The sequence below is a fragment of the Eulemur rufifrons genome, chromosome 14 (assembly GCF_041146395.1).
Source record: "Eulemur rufifrons isolate Redbay chromosome 14, OSU_ERuf_1, whole genome shotgun sequence".
NCBI classification, from domain to species: Eukaryota; Metazoa; Chordata; class Mammalia; order Primates; family Lemuridae; genus Eulemur; species Eulemur rufifrons.
The window spans coordinates 765,045-792,537 of NC_090996.1; the positions used below are offsets into that span (position 1 = coordinate 765,045).

At 50.4% G+C, this 27,493-nt stretch overlaps 1 protein-coding gene across 1 annotated transcript; it reads right to left on the minus strand.

Annotated features, from left to right (window-relative positions):
- Window positions 1-383: 383 nt before the first annotated feature.
- SPN (sialophorin) lies at window positions 384-3,740 on the minus strand. The gene is made up of 3 exons (XM_069485879.1): window positions 3,713-3,740; window positions 2,625-3,318; window positions 384-2,381 (listed from the first exon to the last, which is right to left on the minus strand). Exons 2-3 carry the CDS (start codon window positions 3,285-3,287, stop codon window positions 1,842-1,844), a joined length of 1,203 nt encoding a protein of 400 aa, XP_069341980.1. The 5' UTR covers window positions 3,288-3,318; window positions 3,713-3,740; the 3' UTR covers window positions 384-1,841.
- Between the last annotated feature and the right edge of the window lie 23,753 nt (window positions 3,741-27,493).

Genomic DNA, 27,493 nt, shown 5'->3' on the forward strand with positions numbered 1-27,493 from the left:
AATTCTGTTTGTGCCTCTATTTTTAACACTTAACAAGATATTTTGATACTTTCTGGACTCTGGAAGCTCTGTTGGGTGCCTTACCACCCCTACCCTACTGCCTTCGGGATTTGCCCGGGAAACCAGTCATGGTTCAGAAATGACTGCATCTATCCATCGAGCGGCGGAGCTGATGACCTTGGAGTTCAGTGGCAGTGTTTTCTAAACTTGAAATTGGGGCACTTGGTTTGACAAATCCAAGACAACAGTTGCAGAATCTCTAACAGACTTTTGCAACTCACTTCTGTCGTTCCCGGGCTACAGTTAGTCCAAACAGCACCTTGTGAGAAGTAGCAAAGGGTGCCTAGACACAGCCCCATGGGTGCTCAGCGTAGTGAGGGGGACGGGGGGAGGCTGGGTTCCATCTGGCTCAGCCCTTCCCCCCAGAGCAGGCCACTTTCTGCCCTCCTCTCCCCTCCCCACCTGGCCCTTGCCCATCTCCCACCCAGGCCACAAGGCAGTCACACACACGTGGGTCCCATGTCTCTTTTTGTAGGTCAGTCTGTCAGTTCTCAGCCACTGCACCCTCTGACTCAACAACTTCCTCTTTGCAAATTTCCTCTTTGCCCTGGGGAAACATCAACCCTGTGCTTCCTTGGGCAGCAGCCTAGGCTGTTCTCAGGGGAGCACGGCTGGGTCTGGCCCCCTCCTCTCCACCCCAGACCCACAGGGGAAGTCCCTGCTCCCACTGAACGAACTCACTGTCACTGATTCCCCTGGAGAAGGGAAGGTGCTCAGCCCCTGAGTGAAGAGGAGACACACGAAGACTAAACACACCACAGGGCGAAAGCGTCAGTGAGACCAGTGGTTTTGCAGCCCCAGTTCCCACCACTGGGCAGACTCCTCTCCGCGTGCGCCTGTGTGGTGTCCACACGGCATGTATGGAGGGAGGGAGCCTCTGAGGAAGCGACACAGTGGCTGAGCTGAAGACCTGGGCCTTGGGTCGCACGTGTCTCTCTATCAGGACGGGCATTCTTTACTGGGCCACAGACGGAGGTAAATTTTCTGCTGTGTCTACCCCATCTGAGCAAAGATGAGGACACGTATGTTCTCAGGAGTCCTGTGTCCCCCACCCTCAGGCCGGCATCTCCGCAGTCCCTGCACCCCTTCCTGCCCCTCGCTCACACCGTCTGTTCTCACTACTGCCCTTCGCAAACGTCGCCAAATCCTCACTTCTTACCCACAAACTGCACCCGTGGACGGTGGAGGGACTCTGAGAACTACAGGTGGCCAGAAACTCTTCTCACCTTCGCCCTTGGGAGGAGAAATAGCAAAGCCTCTGGCTGCCTCGGGCCATAGGTGGGGAGAGTGTGGAGGCTTAGGCGTGGGCCAGCCTAGAGTCCAGGTGCTCTGGGAAAGGCCACAGGCCCAGCCTGGAGCACCAGGTGAGCCAAAGGAGGTTCTGGGCTGCCCCAGGGGACAGCCCTTCTAACTGCGGGGCCCAGCGCGCTTCAGAAAGTTCATAGAAAGTTAGTGATAGGTGGGAGTTTGCTGGGTTGTCATTTCTCCTTCTTTCCAGACTCTGATACCCCTGGGGATCCTCCGAGAAATCACAGGTCAAGTGAGTCTGGCATTATGGGGTCCCGGCAGCTGGTTGCAAGGATTAGAAAGATGGAGAGAAGGTGATGGGGAGAAGCAGCGGCTGCTGGGGAAGGTTCTTGCATTCGGTCCGCAGATGGCCAGCGGCGCGGGCAGGGCGAGGCAGGCGAGGCAGACGCAGAGCGCAGGAGCCAAGGAGCCGCCGGGCGGCCGCGGGGAAGCGCTGGGCGCCGGAGGGACGCGGACAGGGCCGCTCCTGCTCCTCACGAGCACGGCCGCGCTTCCGGCCCATCAGAAGTGCGGTCCTCCCCGGCCCCGTCCTCACTGCCCACCAGCGGCTCTTCCTCCCCTCTTAGGCGGGGGCCTGACTCAGACTGCAGCTCCTCCAGTGCCAAGGAGCCCTGGCGAGACTTCCGTCTGCCGAAGAAAGTGGTGAGCGTGGGCCGCGGGCCGGACTCCTCCCCATTGGGGACCCCGGGGCCCTTGTCCTCCCCGGGCCCTCCCGCTGTCGCTGTCACGGCTCCCTCCTCGGGGACGCGGGCTGGCCCAGCCCAGGCATCTACCACCCCATTGCGCTTTCTGCCCGCGCTTAGCTTCAGGGCCCCTGTGCGCCGCTTCTGCCGGTGGCGCCACAGCAGGAGCAGAGCTATGAAGGCTACGACCATCAGCAGGGCCATGAGCACAGGCACAAGCAGCATGCCCTTCGACCCCCCATGTGGGTTTGGGGAGGGCATGATGACAGGAGTAACCACTGTGGATATTTTTACACTGGAGATGGAGGAGTCACTGGCCCCGTTGGAGGTCTCCAGAGAGCTAGTTGCCGTGGTGACAGGGGGTCCACTGGCCCCGTTGGAGGTCTCCAGAGAGCTAGTGGCCAGGGTGACAGGGGGTCCACTGGCCCCGTTGGAGGTCTCCAGAGAGCTAGTTGCCGTGGTGACAGGGGGTCCACTGGCCCCGTTGGAGGTCTCCAGAGAGCTAGTGGCCAGGGTGACAGGGGGTCCACTGGCCCCGTTGGAGGTCTCCAGAGAGCTAGTTGCCATGGTGACAGGGGGTCCACTGGCCCCGTTGGAGGTCTCCAGAGAGCTAGTTGCCATGGTGACAGGGGGTCCACTGGCCCCGTTGGAGGTCTCCAGAGAGCTAGTGGCCAGGGTGACAGGGGGTCCACTGGCCCTACTGGAGGTCTCCAGAGAGCTAGTGGCCGTGGTGACAGGGGGTCCACTGGCCCCATTGGAAGTCTCCAGAGAACTAGTGGCCGTGGTGACAGGGGGTCCGCTGGCCCCACTGGAGGTCTCCAGAGAGCTAGCAGTCATGATTCCACTGGTCACATTGTGGGATATTGCTGTGGGAACAGCAGGGTCACTGGTTGCATTTGAGGTTTCCAAGAGCATTGATGACTTCTTGGGGGAGACTTCCTGGGAGACTGTTGGCTCAGACACAGGGGGGTCAGTGCTGGCACCAGCGGGAGTCCCAAGAGGGGACACCTCACTGGCAGTGGGAGTTGGAGGTGGGCTTGAGACCTGGTCCCCAGTGCTGTCATCCTTGGGGTCCTTTGTCGTCAAGCTGATGGACATCGCTGAGTTGAGGTTCAGGGCCTCGGAGTTACGTGAGACCGAAGAGGACCCTCCGGGGCTGGGCGGCTGCAAAGTCGTGTGGTTGCCCAGAGCCTCTGGGCTCACCACCAGGGCCCAGAAGAGGAGAAGCAGGGCCATTTCCAGAGCAAGGCACACGCAGAGTTGGGCCCTGAGGTGAGAGGGGCTTGGAGAAACGGAACACCGGGGAGCTGAGGGAGGACCCAGCCAGGCCCTCCCTCCTGCCCACTTCCCTGCCAACGGCCAGGCCCGGCTTGTGGTTTAACGGCTTTTTCCACCCTTGCTTTTATCATTATCAGAAATAACAAGGGAGCAGATGCTGGAAGCTGCCCCATCAGCCCCATCCCGGGGCCCCCACGAGCCTAGGCAGTTCGGACTCCAGCAACAGCCACCCCCTCCCACCCTGCCCTGATCCTGTGCAGCCCTGTGGCCCCTGGTCCTCTTTTCCCATCACCTGTCAGGGTCTTTTCAAGCCATAGGCACATTCCCAGGTCCACTGAGGCCCCTGCCCCACCAGGCCACCCCACCAGGTCACACCCCCTTACCGGCTCAGTTGATTAGGGCACAGGTCTGGGGCCAGGCCACTCCAACTCCTCCTGAGGCTGGGGCAGGACTGGGGCAGACCGGGCCCCAAGGGGAAAGGAAGTGGGGCCCTGGCTCCACCCACCCCACCCTGCATCCTGCCCCACCCACCCTGCTCCTGCAGCTGCTATGTGAGGACAGCACCCTCACCTGCTCCTTCTGGGGTCTGGCATGGGGCTGGGGGGCTCTGGGGCTCACTGAGGTAGGAGGGATGTGCGGGGTCTGGCATGGGATTCCTGGGTCTTAGCTGGGGGATAGGATAGCAAGGGATGATGCCGGGGCAGGCTGGAGTCAGAGCCAGGGTGACGGGAATATGCACTTGAGAACTCAGGGTGCAGAGGAGGGTGATTTCCTTTCCATTTGTGGTCTCCGAGCTGTTAGGCCAAGACCTGGGTGGCACCATTTCCTGTCCCAAGAGCTCCCAGGAAGTAGCAGGGCAGGGGGAAGCCCCCGAGCCTGGCTGAGGCCGTGAGAGCCTTTGCAGGCGGGGGAGCTCTGGACTGCATCACAGAAGCTGTGGGTCCCCACGACGGCCCTCAGCAGCACGCTTGACTAAACCGAGGTGGTCACTAAGCACTGGGTAGGATATGATCCCATTTTTGTAGAAGACTCGTAAAGATGCGGGAATCTAGATGGAAAATAGGGAAGATGTCTGCTGAGGGGTTAACCAAATAGTCTTTGGACAGATTAATAAGGAAAACGCCCATCTATTGCTTGGCCCAGCAGCCGCCTGAGATCCCCACCCCTCACGGAGGACCCACATGAGCATATCACTAACCTAACATCTGGCACATCAGCATAACACTAATCCTATTGCCTTGTGCAGACACTAACCTTATTACCTGGCGGGCACTGTCACCTGAGACCCCCCTCCCCTTGGATCACCCCAACTTAATAAAAATGGGAAAAATTAGGTAGAGGGGGCTCAGAATTTGGTGGCGAGACCCCCCTGAGCCCGCTGGCGAATAAACCTTGATTCTCCGACTCCCCGTGGGCCGCTTGGTTTGTCCTCGGGACCACCCGCTGTAACACTTGCCGTAGCAAGATGAGAGCAGGGAATTCTTTATTTCCCTCTGTGAATGATTTCTGTTTCCTGACTTTCCTGTAATTAGTATGCTTTAACTCTTGGGATATGTATTTTTTGGTCTTTGCCTTTTTTGGGAAAAAAAAAAAAAATCAGGCTGGGTGCAGTGGCTCACGCCTGTAATCCTAGCACTCTGGGAGGCCGAGGCGGGAGGATCGCTCAAGGTCAGGAGTTCAGACCAGCCTGAGCAAGAGCGAGACCTCGTCTCTACTAAAAATAGAAAACTTAGCTGGGTGTGGTGAGGGGTGCTTATAGTCCCAGCTACTCAGCAGGCCGAGGCAAGAGGACCTCTCAAGCCCAGGAGTTCAAGTTCAGCTCAAGCAACATAGCCAGACCTCATCCTAAAATAAATTTTAGGCCGGGCGCGGTGGCTCATGCCTGTAATCCTAGCACTCTGGGAGGCCGAGGTGGGCGGATCGTTTGAGCTCAGGAGTTCGAGACCAGCCTGAGCAAGAGCGAGACCCCACCTCTACTAAAAATAGAAAGAAATTATATGGACAGCTAAAAATATATATAGAAAAAATTAGCCGGGCATGGTGGCGCATGCCTGTAGTCCCAGCTACTCGGGAGGCTGAGACAGGAGGATCGCTTGAGCTCAGGAGTTTGAGGTTGCTGTGAGCTAGGCTGATGCCACGGCACTCACTCTAGCCTGGGCAACAGAGTGAGACTCTGTCTCAAAATAAATAAATAAATAAATAAATAAAATAAAATAAATTTAAAAAAATTTTTTAAAACCAAAACTGATTTTTATATTGTAAAAGCAACTCATGTGCATAATAGAAAATTATATCAGTTTCATGGCAGTCTGGGACTGTATCGTACTTAGAAGCTGACAAGTTAGTCTGACCCAAAGACACGAGACTCCTGGGTCAGAGACATAGGAATCCATCACTCACCGCACAGCAAGCAACAAGAGCATGAGGTTCGCATCAGTTCTCCTTACCCCCCAGTTCCACAGGAGCTACACAGAAGGGCCCAGACTGATGCCAGGCACACAGTGGGCTTGCACTGCAGCCGAGGAACACTGAGCCTGGGGGCAGCTGGCAGCAGGCAAGCTTGCTGTGTTCGGAAGGGAGGCACCCCGTCATCCGCCAGGGTGGCTGCTCACAGCAAACACAACACTGAGAAATGGCTTAAGTAAAGAGTAGTTAGTCAGGTCCTGGCATTCTTGGCACACCCAGCAAGAATGTGCAGGGATGCTCAGGGGTGCCCACGGTGGGCTGCTTCTCCAACAGTCAGCAGAGAGCAAATGAAAAGGCTCCGTACCTCCGTGCCCACCACCACCAGACAAATACTCCCAACAGCGCCTGTTTGCACAAGCACGTATCATGTGTTTCATTGTATACTCTCTTCTGCACTTTTCTTTTGATACTCAACAATATTTTGGGGACATGTTTCCATATGAATAAAATAGCCGCACTGAATGTTTAGATTGTTTCTAATATTTCATTATCACTAATACTGCTGCAGTAAATATCTTTGTTTATTTTTCTGTAATTGTCACATATTTTTTCTCTTTTAATAAGAAAGGGATAGAGGGAGAGAAAGAGGAAGGAGGAAAAAGAAAAGAAAAGAAAAAAGGATCCATTCCACTGTCAGACATCTAAATTGTTTCAACCTTTTGCTATTGAAAATAGAAAAGCAAGAATAATTGGCTGCAAAGTTAGTGGAGGTTAAATTGTTTTTTAATTCTAGAAAATAGACAAAAATATTGAAAGACTGCACAAGATTCCCAGCCTTTAAAAAAATTCCCAAGGCGGTGGCCGGGCGCGGTGGCTCACGCCTGTAATCCTAGCACTCTGGGAGGCCGAGGCGGGTGGATTGCTCAAGGTCAAGAGTTCGAGACCAGCCTGAGCGAGACCCCGTCTCTACTAAAAATAGAAAGACATTATATGGACACCTAAAAATCTATATAGAAAAAATTAGCCGGGCATAGTGGCGCATGCCTGTAGTCCCAGCTACTCGGGAGGCTGAGGCAGTAGGATCGCTTAAGCCCAGGAGTTTGAGGTTGCTGTGAGCTAAGCTGACGCCACGGCACTCACTCTAGCCTGGGCAACGAAGTGAGACTCTGTCTCAACAAAAAAAAAAAAAAAAAAAAAAAAAAAAAAAAATTCCCAAGGCGAAATTCATTTTCGACAAAATTGTCATTTTGACCGAATTGTTTCTTTTTTTAACTTTTCTTTCTTTCTTTTTTTTTTTTTTTGAGACAGAGTCTTGCTCTGTTGCCCTGGCAAGAGTGCCGTGGCGTCAGCCTAGCTCACAGCAACCTCAAACTCCTGGGCTCAAGCGATCCTCCTGCCTCAGCCTCCTGAGTAGCTGGGAGCACAGGTGTGTGCCACCACGGCTGGCTATTCCAGATCTTAAAAGAGTAAAGAGATATGGGGTCTTGGATTGGGAAAAAAATATGCTATTAAGGACACCACTGGGGCCAGTAGATCGTTTGAGCACAGGAGTTTGAGACCAGCCTGAGCAAGAGCGAGACCCCGTCTCTACTAAAAATAGAAAGAAATTATATGGACAGCTAAAAATATATAGAAAAAAATTAGCCGGGCATGGTGGTGCATGCCTGTAGTCCCAGCTACTAGGAAGGCTGAGGCAGGAGGATCGCTTGAGCCGAGGAGTTTGAGGTTGCTGTGAGCTAGGCTGACGCCACGGCACTCACTCTAGCCAGGGCAACAGAGGGAGACTCTGTCTCAAAAATAAATAAATAAATAAAATAAAATAAAGGACACCATTGGGATAATTAGCAAAATTTGAATATAGACTATAAAGTAGATAATAATAGCATTAACCTTTCTGAGTTTGATAAGTATATTATGGTCATGAAAGAGAATGTCCTTGTTCTTCAGAAATACCTGTTTGAAATAGGCAGAAGAAAAGGGTTACAAACTTCCTCTTAAGAAGTTCCACACACTCAAAAATAGTAACAGTAAAAATAATAATATAGGCGATAAAAAATAAAGCATATGTGGCAAGATGTTAATAGGTTGTGAAGCGTCTACAGATGTTCGTTGTATCATTCTTGCAACTTCTCTGAATTTTGAATTTTTCAAAACAAAACAACATACTGAAAAATAGAAAGAACTAGAATCTGACCCCTCTTCTCCCCTACCTCACTGCTACCGGCCCCCCGCCCCCCCGGGCCCAAGCCTCCAAGTTCCCTGGCCTAGACCGTGGGATAGTCTCGTCCGCCTCTGGCTGTTTTCCAGGGAGGAGCCAGAGGGACCCAGGTGAAACATCCATCCCGCCCCCCTCTGCTCTGAACCCTGAGGCAGCCGACTCAGGGTCGACCACACCTGATCTGCCCTGCAGACCTCTCTTACCAACGCTGCCTCTGCCCCGCCACCCAGGGCCCTTTTTGTTCCCGCAGACGGCAAGCCTGGGGCCTTTGCACTGTCTGTCGTGCCTGCCCACCCCAGGCTCTTCCCCCAGATACCTGCAAGACTCCCTTTCTCATAGTCTTTGCCGGAATGTCACCTTCTCAGAATGTCTTTGCCTGGCCACCCTATTTCAACTTGCACCCCCTCCCCAGGCCTGCACCCCTACCCCGCTCCTGCTTTCTCTCTGTAGCACCTCTCACTTTCCGATGTACTGTGCGACTGACTCCTCCTCTGTTCTTTCTCCCCACTCTGGCATGGCCTCATGGCTGTGCACATCCGCTCACACTGTGCCCACGGCACCTGGAAAGTGCTTGGTACACAGTGGGCTCTGTGAACGAAAATAAAATTTTAAAGCTCACCCCCGCACAGGCTGACGGAATGGACCCCCTCGTGGCCAAAGGAATATCCTAAAACTAAATTGCCTGCCAGCAGGAGGGAGGTCAGACGTGCCTCATCATGCCCCCGTCCCTTCTGGGGGACATCCTTTGTAACCCATTGACAGGCCTGAGGGTTTGCGAGACACACCTGCAGGTCCTCAGTTTACACAACAAATCTATGTCGGTGGCTCATCTCTGATAAACAGCTCCTTGTCTTAAAACATTCCAAGCCTTTAGACAAAGCTTCCGGTCTTTAACCCATTACAAGCCAAAGAATCTTTAAACCCACCTATATAACCTGTAAGCCCCTCCCCACCTCCCACCCCCGCCTTAGAGACGGCCCACCTTTTCGGGCCAAACCAACGTAGGCCTTCCACATATTGATTTATGACTTTACTTGTAACCCCTGCCTCCCTGAAAAGTATAAAAGCAAACTGTGACCCAGCCACAGCAAGGCCACTTGCTCAAGGCTTCTTGGGCATGGCTCTGGGTCATGGTCCTCATATTTGGCTCAGAGTAAATCTCTTTAAAATTATAGAGTTTGGGGCAGGGCGCGGTGGCTCACGCCTGTAATCCTAGCACTCTGGGAGGCTGAGGCGGGAGGATCGCTCCAGGTCAGGAGTTCGAGGCCAGCCTGAGCAAGAGCGAGACCCCATCTCTACTAAAAATAGAAAGAAAGTAGCTGGACAGCTAAAAATATGTAGAAAAAAATTATCCGGGCATGGTGGCGTGTACCTGTAGTCCCAAGTACTGGGGAGGCTGGGACTCCAGCCCTGGCTCAGACTCTGTCTCAAAAAAAAAAAAAAAAAAAAAAAAAAATTACAGAGTTTGGGTTGTTTTCCCCCGTTAACAGCGCTCTGTGATGTTTATTGGCTGAAGACTTCTCAGGCTGAAGAACTGAGTGGGCAAAGGCGAGGAGGCGGGGGGGGGGACCACAGGCGGGCAGTGGGAGGCTGGGGTGCCTGCACTGCGAAGGCCCTGCCCAGCCGGCCTTGAGGAGGTCACCAGAGGTCTGCCTGTCTCTACTGAAATGACAGCCCTGCCCTCCCCAGGGCCCAGGTGCCTGCAGGCAGGTCTTCGAGGGGCCTGTTCCTAGCCAGACACCAAGGCCACCAGGAGCTGAGGGAAGCCTAGGGCCAGGGAGGCCACGGAAGAGGGGTCAGGCAGCACAGTGTGACTCCGGGTGCATCACCTACTCTGTGTGGCCTGGAGTCAAGCATGTAATCTCTCTGCCTCAGTTTCTTCATCTGTAAAATAGGCGTATTAATACTATTTTTAAAGTTCTTGGGTGAATTAAAGTAGACAGGGTGGGGGATCCTCAGTAAGAGCCTGATACGACCGGCTGCTGTCCCGAGACAGGGGCTGCTGTGGGGAACGGCACAGGTCTGCTCCATCCAAGCCCCCATTAAAAAGCCTGCCAGGGAAGCTCAGCGCCAACAGGGAATTTGTTTGTTCCAGCCAACACACAGCGGACCCATTTCTTAGAGCATTTACTACAAAAGCCTTACAAATATAAATACGCATGTCTTGCAACCAGCAGCAGCTCTCTAGGACGCAGAGCCATTCTCTGAGAGTTGCCTGGGGGAGTCGGGGAACAGAGCCCTAACTTCCCTGGCTGCCAGCCAGCGGTGGCCTCTCCCTGCACACTGAGCAACCCTTGTCCTTTTGCCCTTCTCCGACCCTTCTGGCCCAGCTCCCCGCTCCCTCATGCGCTCTTTAAAAGGCTCAAACCAGCCCTGCATAAACCAGGACAGAGCTCGCTCTTTCCCCACCTTTGGTGGTTACTGAATAAAATCTTGTCACCACTTTAACTATGTCTGCTCACCTCTGACGCTGTCAATGCCCTTTCTGATCCTCCGGGGCCTGGGGCCCTTTCTTCCACCCACAACCCTCGCAGGGAACAAGACTGACAAGTCATGCAGTCCTTGTCCCCTGGGGAACAGCCATCTGGTCAGAAAGATGTTTAGGGACTAACTTAGTCAATGACAACTACTGGGAGGTGGCGGCGCCTGAAGTCCCAGCTGCAGGGGAGGCTGCAGTGAGCTAGATCAGGCCACTGCTCTCCAGCCTGGGTGACAGAGCAAGATCCTGTCTCCAACAAATAAACAAAGTAAAATTAAATTAAAATTAAAAAGAATTGTTTCTTAACTTTTATCAAAGTAATACATATTATAGGCACAGAAGGGTTTACCATAAATAGTAATAATCCGCTCCCTTCCCCTCGAGTCATGGTCTCAAAAGAAACCATTTTAACTTTGTCTGGTCTCAGTTCTTCCGGAGGGTCCACATTCCTAAGCACTGTGCTAATTCTGCTGTTGCCGCCTGCCATCCTCTCAGATGAGCATGTGACCCGCGGCCCTGCCCCAGCCAGGTCCCACCTCCTGGGCCAGTTAAATCCCTCTCTTTGAGGCCCTTTGTAACTGGGACAAAAGTTGCTTTTGTAATTTTAAATAGTACCTCTCTGTGATCATTTTTGATATCAGTTATCAGACCCAGCGGGACACAGTGGGTTAGCGAGCAGACTCAGGCCAGACTTCCCGGGGCCAGGCGGGGCTCAGCGTGGGACCTTGGGGGACAGTACAACCTTTCTGTGCTCCTCTCCGTTAGCTCCTCTGTGAGAAAGGGATTGGGATAACAACCCCTGTCTGGCACCGTTACTGTGGGGATTCAATGAGTTAGGGAGACCTTGGAACAGTGCCCAGCACCCCTGAGTGCCGGGTAAATACTGCCTTGATAAATTCTTGTCACTTTGTGACAACATTGGCATTCTCTTGCTCCTATTGTCTAGAGCCACACTATCCAATATAGCAGCCACTGGCCACAGGAGGCTATATTCATTTACATGAATTAAAATTAAATAAGATTCAAAACTCAGTTCCTCACCTGCAACTAGCCAGCCGCATTTCAAGCACTCAAAAAACCACATGTGGCTAGTGGCTGCCGTACTGAATAGCACAGAATATTGCCATAATCTCAGATATTTGAGATCAACGCTATCTGGTCCAGAGTTTGAATCTAAAAACTATTAATTTTCTCTGCTTTTTAAGAGAATGTAAATATTACTTAGTGCACAGCCAATAATTTCCTATGATTACCTATCCTTTGTTATATAGCTTTTAATTTTTCTTAGAGTTCTAACGGATTTTCCTAATTCCTTGCCTGGGGATTGCCTACCTTCTCCCCTGCTACACAGCTTCGTCTTGGGACCAGCAGATATTTCTCTTCTGGGTGGGATCTCCTATTTCCTGTACCCAACGTCCTCCTCTTTCATGGCTGCCCCTCTCGACTTTGCTGAAGCATATTCTCAAGTTGCTCCCTAAGAAAGTGACCTCCCTAAGAAGAAGGTAAATTTTCTAAGTAATCTTACACCTAAATATGTCTTTATTTTATTTTCACACTTGATATAAAAGTCCAGCCTTCAAGTTAAAAAGCCCTAATCCAGCACTGAAAGCTCCTATTCGCCTTTTATTGGCTCACTCTGAAGTATGAACGGACTTTAAAGAAATACCAGTCACAGAGAGAGCTTGCGACACGAAAGGGAAGCACACAGATAACCCAAGCCCATCGCCCACGCTTTCTCCGTCCGTCCCAGCAGACCCCAATTCATGGAGGGGCCTCCCTCCAGACGCATCAGGGACTCCGACCCCTCCTTCAGCTCCAGGAGAAAGTCTGCCCCTGGCCCGTGACTGCATCAGGAAAGGGCATGTGTTCCAAGTCCGGCCACTGAGATGCCAGGAAGGGAGCTTTCTCAGGAAGGCTTCTTCTTGCTTTTACTTTATTTTATTTTTGAGACAGAGTCTTTCTCTGTCACCCTGGGTAGAGTGCACTGCATAGTTCACTGCAGCCTCACATCATAGTTCACTGCAGCCTCACACTCCTGGGCTCAAGCCATCCTCCTGCCTCAGCCTCCTGAGTAGCTGAGACTACAGGTGAGCACCACCACACCCAGCTAATTTTTCTATTTTTTGTAGAGATGGGATCTCGCTCTTGCTCAGGCTGGTCTCAAACTCCTAGGTTCAAGCAATCCTCCTGCCTCAGCCTCCCTGAGTGCTAGGATTGCAAGCGTGAGCCACTGCTCCAAGCCCTTCCTTACTGTTAAAAAGAGAACCAGGGGCAGTGACTTTTCCCTCCCACCAGTCATGATTAAGGACAAATTCCACAACTCTGAGAGGAACTGGCCCCAGGATAACGAAAACATTGCAGGGTTCTGGGCAGGCAGAGACGCACAGCAAGGGATCACTGAGGCCTCCAAAAAGTTTCTTATAAGTTGGATTTTTAGTTATTTATAGCCAGAAGCATATAAGTAGATAAAAAATGAAAAGGAATCCTGGAGGAATCAGAATTTGTCTAAATAAAAAGAAATAAAAATCTGATATTCTTAGAGAAATTTGAGAAGATGCTGCTTCCTTAAAATAAAAATAGGGTGTTATGAAAAAGAAATAATTAGAGGCCAGGCGTGGTGGCTCACGCCTGTAATCCTAGCACCCTGGGAGGCTGAGGCAGCAGGATCGCTCAAGGTCAGGAGTTCCAGACCAGCCTGAGCAAGAGTGAGACCCCGTCTCTACTAAAAATAGAAAGAAATGATCTGGACAGCTAAAAATATATATAGAAAAAAATTATTCAGGCATGGTGCCACATGCCTGTAGTCCCAGCTACTCGGGAGGCTGAGGCGGGAGGATCGCTTAAGCGCAGGAGTCTGAGGTTGCTGTGAGCTAGGCTGACGCCACGGCACTCACTCTAGCTGGGCAACAGAGCGAGACTCTGTCTCAAAAAAAAAAAAAAAAAAAAAAGAAATAATTAGAGCGAAAGACTGAATTCTTAGAAATTAAAACCGTGATACTGAATTACTAACAACATTGGAATAAAAAGCCAAGGAACTATCCCAGAAAATAGAACCCTAGAAAAGTACAGGGGTGGGGGAGAAAGTCCGAGAGACAGCAGTTCTGCGCTGCCGTAACAGGGATCGGATGATGCGGCGGCCTAAAGAACAAGGCAGATTATTTCTCTCTAACGGACAAGCCCACGTTAAGTGCTGGTGGTTGGGAAGGAGGCTCTGCTCCTCACATCATTCAGGGGCCCAGGTCCCTTCCCAGTCACTGCTCCGCCATCTACTAGGGCACCATTGTCATCTGGATGTTTGAGTCTGTTCTCTGGAGTTCTAACTAGCAGAAAGGGAAAAGAGCATGGAGCTGGCTCACCTTCTTAAGACCTAAGACATGAAATCACACATATCACTTCCATCACATTCTATTGGTGAAAACTTAGTCATATGATCATGCCTGGCTGCAAAGGAGGCTGGGAAATGCAGTGCAGCCATGTTCCCGGGGGAGAAGGGATCATTGGATTTCGGGGGACAAAAAGTAGTCCTCACCAGAGAGACACAGTGGATCAACCCAAGAGGCCAAAGGCCAACCAATAAGAGTGCCAAGAAGAGAGAACCATTAAAATGGAAGGAGGAGAATGAGCAGAGAAATATCATATGACAACTTCACTCAGCTGAAAAACATCCATCCTCAGGCGGAAAAGCCCACCTAGTGTCTGCCCAGTGAAAGAAGGCCCATGTCCCCACACGTCCGAACCCCGAAGATATCAAGTACAACCGACTTCTTTCCTAAGGAACAGGAAGCAGCTGGTGATGAGGTTTACATAAACCAAGGAAAAAATTCCGAAGCCTCAGAAAGGCCTGATAGAGTCACCAGCTCCTCCTTTGGCTCTGAGCTCCCTGGGGCTGGTCCTAAGAGGAAACACTTGCATGAATTCTTAAGTCAAAAAGGAAGGAACACAGTAGTTCCTCAGAGAAGTCCGATGTTTTCCTGGCACTCACTTCTAAAACTAATTTTCATATGACATACGTCATGCTGGTCGATGTCGTGGATGTGACGGCAGAGGCAACGCGCCAGTCACGAGCAGGGGCCTGGCGTTGCAGCCAGACTGGCCTGAAGGCAGACACCACTCATTAACCGTGTGCCCTCGGACGTTTCCAAGTCTCGGTTTTCCTCACCTTTAAAATGGGAATAGAGTACCTACCTCACAATAGTATTAATTTGTTCATTTATCCCACAAACATTGTTGAACACCAACCATGTGTCAGGCATAGGAATATGATGATGAGTGAAATAAAGTCCCAGTCACCTGTCCTCCTGGACGTGACCTTCTCCAGACTGAGGCAGACTCTAAACAAACATGCTGCAGGTATTATGGAGGAACACAGGCAGTAAAGGGGGAGAGGGACTACTTTCTACAAGCAGGCCTCTCAGAGGTGACATCTGAGCAGAGCCCTGAGGGAAGTGAGGGAGGGAACCATGCAATACCTGGGGAGGGAATTCCAGAGGAGGCCAAAGCCAATTCTCAGGCCCTAAAACTGAATCATGTTGGTGTGTTCTGGGCACCCCGAGGAGCAGATGTGAAGGGGAGAGGGTGGGAGGGGAAGTCAGGGAGGAAAGCGGGCCATCGGGCATGGCCTTAGGTCATCCTGGGGCCTTTACTCCAAGTCAGTGGAGGGCTTCGACTTTGAAAGGCTCCCTCTGGCTGCTCTGGGGGTGACAGACTGAGGGGCAAGTGTGGAAGCAGAGAGGGCAATGAGGAGGCCACCAATCCAAGCCAGGGGACGGGGGACCAGGTCTGTACCAGGTGATAGTGGGGAAAGAGGTCAGAAGCCGAGCATCCTCTGAAGGTGGAGCTAACGGGATTTCTTAACAGACTGGATCCTAGAGTGAGAGAGGGGATCAAGGACAACACCAAGGTTTTGGCCAGGCCAACTGTAAGACTAGAACTGTCATTTTCTGACATGGGAAGGCTGGGGAAGGAGCAGGTTTGGGGGAGAAGATAAAGAGTTCACTGGGGACATCAACATTTGGATGGTGCTCAAAGCCAAGAGTCTGGACAAGCTCACCTCAAGGGTGAGTGTGGATTAAGAGACGACATGTGAGATGGGTGCTACCCCCTTACGGAGAGGGCAACGGCCATGCAGAGAGGTTAAGTGTCTTGCCCAAAGTCACATAGTTGGTTAGGGGTATATTTGTTTTTGTTTTTTCTTTCTTTTTTTTTTTTTTTGAGACAGAGTCTCACTTTGTTGCCTGGGCTAGAGTGCCGTGGCGTCAGCCTAGCTCACAGCAACCTCAAACTCCTGAGCTCAAGGGATTCTCCTGCCTCAGCCTCCTGAGTAGTTGGGACTACAGGCATGCACCACCATGCCCGGCTAATTTTTTCTATATATATTTTTAGCTGTCCATATAATTTCTTTCTATTTTTAGTAGAGATGGGGTCTTGCTCTTGCTCAGGCTGGTCTCGAACTCCTGAGCTCAAACGATCCGCCCACCTCGGCCTCCCAGAGTGCTAGGATTACAGGCGTGAGCCACCACGCCCGGCCTGTTTTTTCTTTTGAGACAGAGTCTCACTCTGTTGCCCAGGCTAGAGTGCCGTGGCATCAGCCTAGCTCACAGCAACCTCAAACTCCTGGGCTCAAGCAATCCTCCTGCCTCAGCCTCCCGAGTAAGTAGCTGGGACTACAGGCATGCGCCACCATGCCAGGCTAATTTTTTCTATATATTTTTAGTTGTTCAGCTAATTTCTTTCTACTTTTAGTAGAGATGGGGGGTCTCACTCTTGCTCAGGCTGGACTGGAACTCCTGACCTCAAGCGATCCTCCTGCCTCAGCCTCCCAAAGTGCTAGGATTACAGGTGTGAGCCACGGCGCCTGGCCAGTAAGGGGTATATTTGGAATCAGAATTCAAAACTAGGTGCAGCCGGGTGCAATGGCTCACGCCTGTAATCCTAGCACTTTGGGTAGGCCCAGGCGAGAGGATCACTTGAGCTCGAGTTCAAGACCAGCGTTTTTCTTTTTCTCTATAAAAAGATAAAAAAATAAAAAATAAACTAGGTGCTAGTTCAAACCCTTTGTATTCCATTAGAGTCATCTATTTAGGTTTCTGTTGATCTGATTTGACCCACAGCTGTAATTTAGAATAGTGAGAGGGCTTAACTAGGGAGCACTCAGCCCTGAAGATCTAGGTTGTTTCTCAGCTGGGCTTTTGAGAAGAGCTGGAGAATCAGGAGTCCAGGACGTGCGCCTGGGGGTCTGATGGGATTCCAGCATCCCAAGTCAGGGCTGATCGGTGTGCCTGGCAAAGCCACAGGTGGTGGCAGTCATCACAGATTTCCAAAGCCAGAGGCCGTGGCCAGCCAGGTATCGGCCAGAGCACACACAGCTCTAGGCCTGTCCCAGCCCCTGACCAACTGACGGAGCACCCAGCATCGCACCGCAGGGCCTTCCTCCAGTCCTCCAGTGCCAAGATAGGTGTCCCCGACTGCTCCTCCTTGTCCCAGCTCTAAACTGAAGGCAGTGGTGCTGCCTTCTCCAGGACAGTTATGAAGTTAAATGAGAAAATATCAGTAAAACTCCCCCAAACCTGCTCCTCCCCAGCACAGAGGTTTTGTTTTTGTTTTCTTTTCCTGCCTCAGCCTTTAAGAACTCAGCAAAGATCCCCGAGAAGGGCACTCGAGGGGTCCCACCTGCCCCTGCATCTTTCTGTTCAGTTTCTGTTCAGTTCGATGTGTTCCACCTAGGAAGTGGTTTCAGATAGGGCTCCTCAGAGCACTGGGGTTTAGAGGTGGTGCTTTGGGGTTGTCACCCTGGGCTGGTTGCCATCCGCCCCCACCCCCTGGACCCATTCTCTTCCCTCCTCTCTGCCCTGGAGGCTCCCTTGCCTTCCGGCTTCCCCTTGGGTTCAGCTAAAGGGAGGAGCGGCTGGTTTACATATTTCGGAGTCCAGTTGAAACTGTCATTGATCCTCAACTATTCTAACAGGTATTCAAGACATAACGTCTAACCCTTATACACTGCTGATGGGAATGTGAAATTGGGCAGCCACTTTGGAAAACAGTCTGGCAGTTCCTCGAAATGCTAAACATAGAATTACCATATGTTCCAGAAATTTCTTTCTTTTTTTTTTTTTGAGACAGAGTCTCACTCTGTTGCCCAGGCTAGAGTGCCATGGCGTCAGCCTAGCTCACAGCAACCTCAAACTCCTGGGCTTAAGCGATCCTCCTGCCTCAGCCTCCCAAGTAGCTGGGACTACAGGCATGCGCCACCATGCCCGGCTAATTTTTTCTATATATTTTTAGTTGTCCATATAATTTCTTTCTATTTTTAATAGAGATGGGGTCTCGCTCTTGCTCAGGCTGGTCTCGAACTCCTGAGCTCAAACGATCCGCCCGCCTCGGCCTCCCAGAGTGCTAGGATTACAGGCGTGAGCCACTGTGCCCAGCCAGATAGCAGCATTATTTATAATTTCCAAAAGTAGACACAATCCATGTGTAAATCAGCTGATGAGTGATAAACAAAATATGGCACATCCATAGCATGGATACTATTCAGCCATCAAAAAGAATGAAGCACTGGTACATGCTACAGCATGGATGAAGCTTAAAAGTATCACGCTAAGCACACTGTATGAGACCTGGAAAAAATGATTATGCTATAAAACAAGCAAGTCACAAAGGACCACATAAGTATATGATTCCATTTGTATAAAATGTCCAGAAAAAAAGCAAATCCATAGAAATAGAAATAGAAATAGATTGGTCATTTTTCTAGGGACTAGGAAGGTGAAGGGAGGAATGGATATAGGGTTTCTTTTTAAGGTAATAAAAATGTTCTAAAATTGATTGTGGCAATGGTTGTACCACTCTCAATATACTAAAACTCATTGAATTGTACACCTTGAATGTGTGAATTGTATGGTACATACATTATATAACTCAATAAAATTATAAAAAAGACAATGTCTGACAGTGATGAATTTTTAAATAGCAGTATGTTATTAGAAACACGGAGGTAAATACCAGCAGAAACAGCTAAAAAGAGTTCAGAGTTGTTGTCTAAGAAGAGAGACCTGGGGCTGGGCGCTGTGGCTCAAGCCTGCAACCCCAGTGCTTTGGGAGGCTGGGTTGGAAGGGTCACTTGAGCCCAGGAACTTGAGACCAGCCTGGGCAACATACTGAGGCCCCATCTCTACAAAAAGTAAGAAAAATAGGCCCAGCGAGGTGGCTCACACTTTTAATCCTAGCACTCTGGGAGACGGAGACAGGAGGATTGCTTGAGGTCAGGAGTTTGAGACCAGCCACAGCAAGAGCAAGACCCCATCTCTACTAAAAATACAAAAATTAGCTGGATGTCGTGGCACATGCCTGTAGTCCCAGGTACGGGGGAGGCTGAGGCAGAAGGATCGCTTGAGCCCAGCAGTTTGAGGTTGCAGTGAGCTATGATGACACCACTGCACTCTACCTGGGGCAACAGTGCAAGACTCTGTCTCAAAAAAAGAAAAAAAAAGAAAAGAAAAATTAGCCAGACATGGTGATGTGGGCCTGTAGACCCAGCCAATTTGGAGGCTGAGGCAGGAGGATCACTTGAACCCAGAAGTTTGAGGCTGCAGTGAGCTAGATCAGGCCATTACACTCCAGCCTGGGTGACACAGTGAGACCCTGTCTCTAAAAAAAGAGAAAAAGAAGGTACATAGTATCAACTGCCTGAGTTTAGAGACCTGTGTAACTGTGTAACTCAAGACAATGATTTTCTTTTTCTTTTTTATTATTGTTTTTTTCTGTACCACAAGTCATCAGGCAAAGGACATTTTCATGTAAACAGCCTAATGTGAGTCAGCAGTCTGCCTCATTTCCACTGAGGGACAAACACAGTGCTCCGTGAGCCTAAGGACCAAATAAATCTTCACGGGAGAGGACGGGAGGAGGTCCGGGAGAGCTCCGTGGAGGGGTCTGGAACCAGCGTTCCGGGAGGAGGGAACCACCCCAACAAAAGAGGGAGACGGAAAAGCACCAGTAGTGTCTGGCCTGGCCCGGGGTTGAGGGGGCGGGGTAAGGGGGAGAAGGCGGGAAACAGGCTGGCTCAGAGCTCATGGCATTCGGGACCAGAAGAGGTTTGCTGAGAACCCTGATGGCAATTCTCAATTTGTCATGGTCCCCTGGACCCCAGTTCTGAGCTTCTTCCCTTGTGTGGTTGTCTGTCTGCTAAGACTGTGGGGCTCTAAGCAGACGGGGCCTCTGCCCCAGACCACTCTCTGCCAGCCTCTGCCACCCAGGAGCCCTTTCTAAACCCCTCTCAACAAGTATTTGTTGAGTACCCACCAGGCACCGGGCATGTACGCAGCGCTGGAGACACGCAGTCTCCCGTGGTTCCCATCTCACGGCCATCACTAAGAGTTAGGACAGGGGCGCACAAGGACCCAGGGGGCCACGTAACAGGAGCCCCTACCCAAATCTGGGTGTCAGGAAAGGCTTCCTGGAGGAACTAACGCCTGTGCAGGCGCCTGCAGGACGAACAGAAGTCAGCCGGGCAGACGGAAGAGGGAAAAGGACTCCGGGAGGAGGGAAGGGGGCAGCCGAGGCCTGGGATGAAGAGGCTGCTGGAAAGCTCAGTGGGGCTGGAGCGTGGGGTGTTGGGAGATGGCCCGAGACGTGAACGCAGGCCTGTAAACTCTTGTTAGGAGAGGTGATCGCAAACCTGCCAAGCTTCCTACTCTGTCTCAGCCACACTGGAGCTTGCAAAGACCAGCACCTCTGTGACGGCTCCACGGGAGTCAAGCCTTGTGGGTACACACCAGCACAGCGGTCCCAGTTGTTCAAATGCTGAAATAGCTCCGCACCTCTTGGCAAATAGCCGCTGGCCCAAGTGACCCTCCAGGCCTCGGCCTTCCCTCTGGCCACTCCTTCAGGGAACCCCAGGAGGCCCCATGTTCCGGCACTAAAGGGTTCACACCTGCACAACAGTAGTACCCCCTCGTATTATCACGAGGACTAAGGGAAGGAAAACTTAGCCTAGTGCTGAAGCGCACGTTAGCCATGCTTAGTAAGCGTTAGGTATTATGATCACCACCACAGCAACCTCAGGAACAGTCAGACCAAAGCCCATTCCCCAGAGACAAACCTCCAGGAGCCCCTGGTAGATGTCATGTGTCCTGTCTCCTTGTGGATACCAGATTAGTTGGTGGCAGTGGGGTCACAGGGAGCCCAGGGCCATGCCATTCAAGGCCAGGCCCATCGACTGCCGGGGCGCACGTTGCAGGACTGCTCGTGAACGCGGAGAGCGGCGCCCCCTCCTGGCCGCCATGGAGAACTGCAGGGAGATTTGGGGAAAACCGGAAGCGCCCCCCACAGCGGGGCACAAGGTGGCGCTGGGTTGGGGCACAGCATACTGTAAGCAGGAAGTCTAAGGGGGGCCTCCGACCAGGATGGAGTAACAGGGCCCAGATATACCCATCGTCATCGTCAACAACTGAAAAGACGTCCAAAATCTCAGCCTTTCAGACACTGGCCATCAGCAGCGCTGGGCCCTGAGCCCTGAGAAGAGAGAAACAAAGGAGACCAGCCCGGCTCTGCCCAGCTTCCTCGCTGGAGAGAATTTCTAGGCCATGGCACAGGAAGAGGGAACTCAAACAGGGTCCAGCAGTCTCCCTGAGTTGCGGAGACAGAGGTCAGGTTTCGGGAGGCCAAGGCAGGTAGGATTCACAGGACAGAGTCGTGAGTAAGGCGCAGAGAGAGAACGCTACACGCCTGCAGGGGTGCCACAGCCGCTGGCTGAGTGCTGATAGCACGTGTGTGAGGCTGGGAACGAACCGCCCAAGAGCAGGCAGAACAATCCCCAGGGCTCACACAGGGCAGGACTAGCTTGTGGTCCACCAGCCAGAGTGGAAAGACCACCAAACGCACAGGCATCTCGTGGAGGACCCAGAGCCCGCTGCTCAGGAGTGGGGCCAAATTTACTCGAGACTAAAGGCGAGTCTGGTCCTGCGTAACAAGTTTAAAAGCAAGCCCTGAAAAGATCAAATTATTTCCAAGGCATTAAGATCCCCCATACTCCTCAGCCAAGTAACCTAACTGCTTCTCAGAACAAAGCTCAAAAATATTTAAAGAAGGATTGGCTGACCTCCTCACTCTCGGCAGATCCTCTCCCCCAAAAGCACCTACGAAGCAGGACAAAATGGACGAACACATTTCAGGGCTCTGAAAATTGACCAAAGGCATACAACAGTCTGAGAAGCACATGCACCTGAAAGCTGTCTGCGTCAGACAGTGGGAGTGTGTGGTGTCCTCGCCTGGGTCTGCTCCCATTTCCCCTCTTCCAGGTGGGTAGGAGCAGAGGTTCTGCCAAGGTGGGGCAGGCCTTGAGGACCAGCAGCTTCCCTGCTTAAAGGGGGCTCGTTCAATTCGGAGAAGCAGCCGACGCCCATGCCCAGCCACATCAGTGGAAGTGCCGATCTGAGTGGCAAGTGAGTAGAAAGACCAGTGGCTCTACTGGCCTGATGCAGTTGCAGTTGAGGAAAGCATATTCCTAGCCGAAGCCGTGTGCACTTGCAGGAGAAAGCAAAGAGAGCCCAGCTATCCACACACCCTTGGCTGGCCCTGAGGCTGCCTGCACAGAGGGGATCCCAAAGGGCCCAGTGGAAAGTAAAGCCCAGCAGACTTGAAGACGGCCCGAACTTTGTGCTCTCCCACCCACACACGGATCGCACTGGCTCACGGTGACCGATAATCGGCTGAGCTAATGCTACACACACACAGGGGTATTCCTAGAAGTTCAAATTTAAAAAGAATTTTTTTAAATGGGCAGAGACATTAGTGGCCACACACCATGGCAAATTAGTAAACAAACACCAAGCAATGACAACAACCACCTTTGAGGGGCATCAGAATCCAGTCTGAACTCAAGGGAACAAAAGTAATCAGTAGAAACTGTCTCTGGTCTCTGATCATCCCCAGATGTTGCATATAGCAGACAAAGACTTCGAAGCAGCTATTAAAAATATGTTCACAGAACTAGGATAAACCATGTTTATTATTTAGACTCAAAGGAAAGCATGATAAAATGAATCAAAAACAGATAATCTTGATAGGAGGATAGAAATTATTTTTTTAAAAGGAATGAAATTCTAATACATGCTACAATGGATGAACCTTGAAAACATTAAGTGAAATAAGCCAAACATAAAAGGACAAATATTATATGATTTTACTTATATGAGATACCTGGAATAGGCAATTTCTATAGAGACAGAATAGAATAGAGATTACCAGAAGCTGAGGAGAGGGAAGAATACGGAGTCACTGTTTAACAGGTAGAGTTTCTCTTTGAAATGATGAAAAAGTGGTTCTGGAAATGGATAGTGATAATGGTTGCACAATATTGTGAATGTAGTTAATGCCACCGAATTGTACACTTAAAAATAGTTTAAATGGTAAACAAAAGAAAGAGAGAGAGAGTGGGAAAAGGGAGGGAGACTCCAGAGTTGAAAAGTACGGTATCTAAAATGAAAAATTCACTACAGGGGCTTAACAACAGGTTTGAGGTGACAGAAGGCAGAATTAGTGAACTTGAAGATCAATAGAAACTATCCAATCTGAAGAAGAAAGGGCAAAGGGCAAAGAGCAGTGAATAAAGACTCAGAGAGCTGTTGGACACCACCACCAGCGTCACAGGAGTCCCAGGAGGAAAGGAAAGAGAGAAAAGGGCAGAAAAACATCTTTGATGAAATAATGTTAAAAAACGTCCCAAATTTGATTTTTAAAAAATTAATCAACACATCCAGCCGGGCGCGGTGGCTCACGCCTGTAATCCTAGCACTCTGGGAGGCTGAGGCAGGTGGATCGTTTGAGCTCAGGAGTTCGAGACCAGTCTGAGCAAGAGTGAGACCCCATCTCTACTAAAAATAGAAAGAAATTAGCTGGACAACTAAAAATATTTAGAAAAAATTAGCCGGGCATGGTGGCGCATGCCTGTAGTCCCAGCTACTCGGGAGGCTGAGGCAGGAGGATCGCTTGAGCCCAGGAGTTTGAGGTTGCTGTGAGCTAGGCTGATGCCACGGCACTCTAGCCCGGGCAACAGGGTGACACTCTGTCTCAAAATAAATAAATAAATAAATAATAATCTACACATCCAAGGAACTCAATGAATACCACACAGGATAAAAACAAAGAGATCTATTGCCATAGTCAAACTGTTGAGAGACAAAAAGAGAATCATAAAAGCCACAAGCAGGAGGCAGATTTATGTATAGGGAAGCATCCGTGTGGACATGCAGCCGGTTCTTATCTGACGTGGAGGCCAGGAGGCAGGAGGAGGGCACATTCAAAGTGCACCAAACAAATTGAAAATAAAATTAGGAAAGCAATTTCCTGAACAACTTTGTGCCAATAAATTCAACAACATAGACGAAATGGAAAAATTCCTTAGAAATAATAAACTACCAAAGTGTACTCAAGAAGAAAACTTGAATAGTCTTATATATAATTGTGAAATTGAATTTGTAGTTAAAACTCTCCTGCAGGATTAATTTGACCTCTGTGCCTAAAATAAAAGGTTTTTCTTTTTCACTCTCCGAGGTGCTCTTTTATCAAACAAATTTTTTTTTTTGTCTTTTAATTAGCCAACTTTAAAATATTTGGAAGCAGAAAGGATTCACTCTCAGATTTCTCATAATTGCTTTGCTGGCAACCTTGGTAAAGTCAATTGAACTCCTTCATGTTCCCGTAAACTGGAGATAATAAATAGAAATATTAAGGGAAAAAAACTTTTCTATGAAAAAAAACTCTAGGTACAGATAGTTCCACTGGTAAATTCTACCAAACATTTAAGGAAGAAATAATATCAATTCTACATAATTTTAACATTATCCCAATCAAATCCCAGCAGGGAGTCTAGAGAAATTGACAAGCTGATTCTAAAATTTATATGGAAATGCCAAGGACATACAATAGCTGAAACAATTTTTTAAAAAGAAGAAAAAAGTTAGAGGATGTGCAGTACCTGATGTCAAGACTCACTAAAAGCTACAGTTGTCAAGACAGTACGGTGTTGGTGTAGAGATAAACATGCAAAAATCAATGGAATAGAATAAATAATCCAGAAATAGATGAAGATATATATACAGTTGTCAAGACAGTATGGTATTGGTGTAGAGATAAACATGCAAAAATAAATGGAATAGAATAAATAATCCAGAAATAGATGAAGATATATATGATCAATTGATGTTTGCCAAAGGTGCCAAGGCAATTTGATGGGGAAAGAATAATCTTCTGAACAAATGGTGCTAGAACAATTGGATAGCCATATGCAAAAGTGATTCATACACAAAAGTTAACTGAAATGTAACATAGACCTAAATGTTAAGAGTGAAAACTACAAAACTTCTAGAAGAAAACATAGGAAATCTTGGTGACCCAGGGTTTGACAAAGATTTCTTAAATGGGACACAAAAACCAAAACTGTAAAAGAAAACAATCAACGAGTTGAATTTTAACAAAATGTAAAACTTTTGATCCCCAAAAGACACTGATAAAAAAAAATGAAAAACCATCGACTAAGAGAAAATATTTGCAAAACAGTATCTGACAAAGGACTCGTATCTGGAATATATAAAGGTCTCTTACAACTGATCAAGAAGAAGACAAACAACCCAACTTTTAAAATAGGCAAAAAATATAAACACAAACTTCACCAGAAATTCTGACTGGACGTTAGAGTCACAAAGACGTGGGTTAAAATCCTCCCTTTACCGCTCTCAGGCTGTGACATTGGACAGGTCACCTCATCTTACCTCTGTGCACCTCATTTTTCTCATCAGCAAAATGGAGGAAACATGTAACTAATTAGGTAGTCAGGAAGATTAAACATAATATTCTGAACTTAGTCAAGTACTTAATAAATGCCAGACGGCCTCCTCTTCCTTTGTCAAACAGAGGTGGGTTTGGAGGCTAAGCCTGTGGAGGGCGGGGCCAGGTAAGAAGCCACAGCGTCCAAAGCCAGAGAGCAGATGCTCAAATTGTGTCCAAGGGAGTACGAAGTGGTTGAGACAGAAAAATGTGTACAAAACAGGGCACTGGAGCTGTAGGGCCTAAAGCCACTGAGGAGCTGCAGGGCAGAGATATATGGGGCAGGTAGGGGTTGGAGAACCAGGAAAGTGAGAACAAGTATGATAGCATCAGAACAGGAAAACCAGAGCCTACCCAAGCCAATCTCAAACAGCACCAGCATCTGTGCTGGCTTTATTTTTTTTTCTTTAGAGACAGTATCTTGCTATGTTGCCTAGGCTAGTCTTGAACTCCTGGGCTCAAGTGATCCCCCTATGTCAGCCTCCCAAATAGCTGGGACTATAGGAGCTTGCCACCACACCCAACTCGCTGGCTTTTATAGGCCAGTCCCATGCAGTGTTTGCACGGGTAGCTAGGGGCTTATGCAAAGGGGGGCTGGGCCAGACAGGCCTCCTGGGGAACAGGGGCCTGGTGGGGACAGGGTGGCAGCAGCCCCCAGCCAGCTGGCTGGAGACGTATGGTGGGCTGGCCCCCAGAAGGGGGCTGAAGGTGGCTGGGAGCTGCTGAACCCACCACTGAAGAGCACACTCCGAGACTGGGGGATGGCCAAAAAGGACCAAGGGGAGCCTAGTCTCCATGAGGAGTCCAGAAGTGGCTAACTGACTCCATAGAGCACGATCTCCACCCTTGGGCCCCGTGCAAAACATCTGCTTCTTTAGCCAGGTGTGGTGGGGCGCACCTGTGGTCCCAGCTTCTCAGGAGGCAGAGGCAGGAGGATCGCTTGAGCCTAGGAGTCCTAGGCTGCAGCGAGCTATGGCTGCACCACTGCACTCCAGCCCGGGGAAAGAGAAAGACCCTGTCTATAATTAAAAAAACAAAATCTCCTGAATGCATCCTTGACCTTCAGGAAAAGCTGGGCATTTGCAGGTCTCTAGTGCAGATCTGGTCGGGAGCAGAGCAGAGGGCAAGCTGCGCAGGCTCAGGCTGCCCCACTGCCCGGGAGCCTGGGTTCAGTGACTATGCAGTCGGTCAAGCCAGCTGGGTGGCTGTTCTGGATCTGGGCAACTGGGCCACCACCCACAGAAAGGAGTGGCAGATGTGTCAGAGGCATGAAGAGCCCCTAACTTCTCGGGTTTGGTGGGGCCTGACCTTGCGCTTATTTTAACCCCCTTCCACAGTCCTTGTCTACACCCTGGCCCTCCACCAGGAGTGCCCAGACTCACCTTCCTGCACCAACGCCTGCTGCTCCTCTGGAAAATGGCCTGGCCAAAGGCAAGAGGCTGCATTTCAAAGGGCCAGGTGTCCCAAATGCAGTGATGTCATCTGCAGCTTTGACTTTGAGCCCTTCCTATAAATTCTCCATGCCTCAGTGATACCCCTGAGCTAGAATGACCCTAATGACCCCTGGCCCTACCCCTGGAGACACTCTGGGGTCTAGACACCTGTACCTCCACTCTCAATACACACCTGTAGGCTGCCCATTCAGGCCACACCCCGCCTCCTTCTGGGGCTGCAAAGACAACCAGCCCACAGAGCCCCCCTCTCAGGTCTGGCGCAGGAAGGGGCCGGCCCAGAGGACCAGGAAAGAGTTGGCCACTCCCTTACGCATTTCCAGCCCTGAACCCGTCTCAGGCTGCCGGGCAGACAGACAGGGAGAAGCTGCTGCAGCGGCTGGGTCGGACGCCTGTGGGCCGGATACCGCGGACGAAGCACCGAGCAAGCCAGGAAGTGGGAAGTGGGAATCACGGGCCTCCGAGGAAAGCGAGGCCTAGAGCCAGGTCACAGCAGGCACACGGATTGGGCTTTCCCAGACAGAAAAGAGAGGAAGGCATCACCGGCCAGGCCTGGAGACGTGAAGTGCTCGCCCTGCTCGGGAGCAGGCTGGGGCCTGCGGTGCGAGCCGAAAAGGCAGAGGGAAGCAGAGGCGGACGTGGGCCGAGGGGCTGCTGAGCCGGGCGGTGGAAGACCTTCCCAGTCAGCGTCGAGGCTTTGAATTTTATGTTGAGGGAAACAGGGAGCTATTGAAAGTTGTAAGTGAAAAGCAAGGGACACTCTGTGGTCCTCCTCCCTGAAACCCAT

What these genes read in the sequence shown, in the direction of transcription:
- SPN (XM_069485879.1), bottom strand. Translation starts at nt 3,287, where the DNA reads ATGGCCCTGCTTCTCCTCTTCTGGGCCCTGGTGGTGAGCCCAGAGGCT. An exon ending in ACGGGGCCAGTGGACCCCCT is followed by an intron (nt 2,382 to 2,624) that starts GTCACCATGGCA and finishes AGCTCTCTGGAG; the next exon opens with ACCTCCAACGGGGCCAGTGA.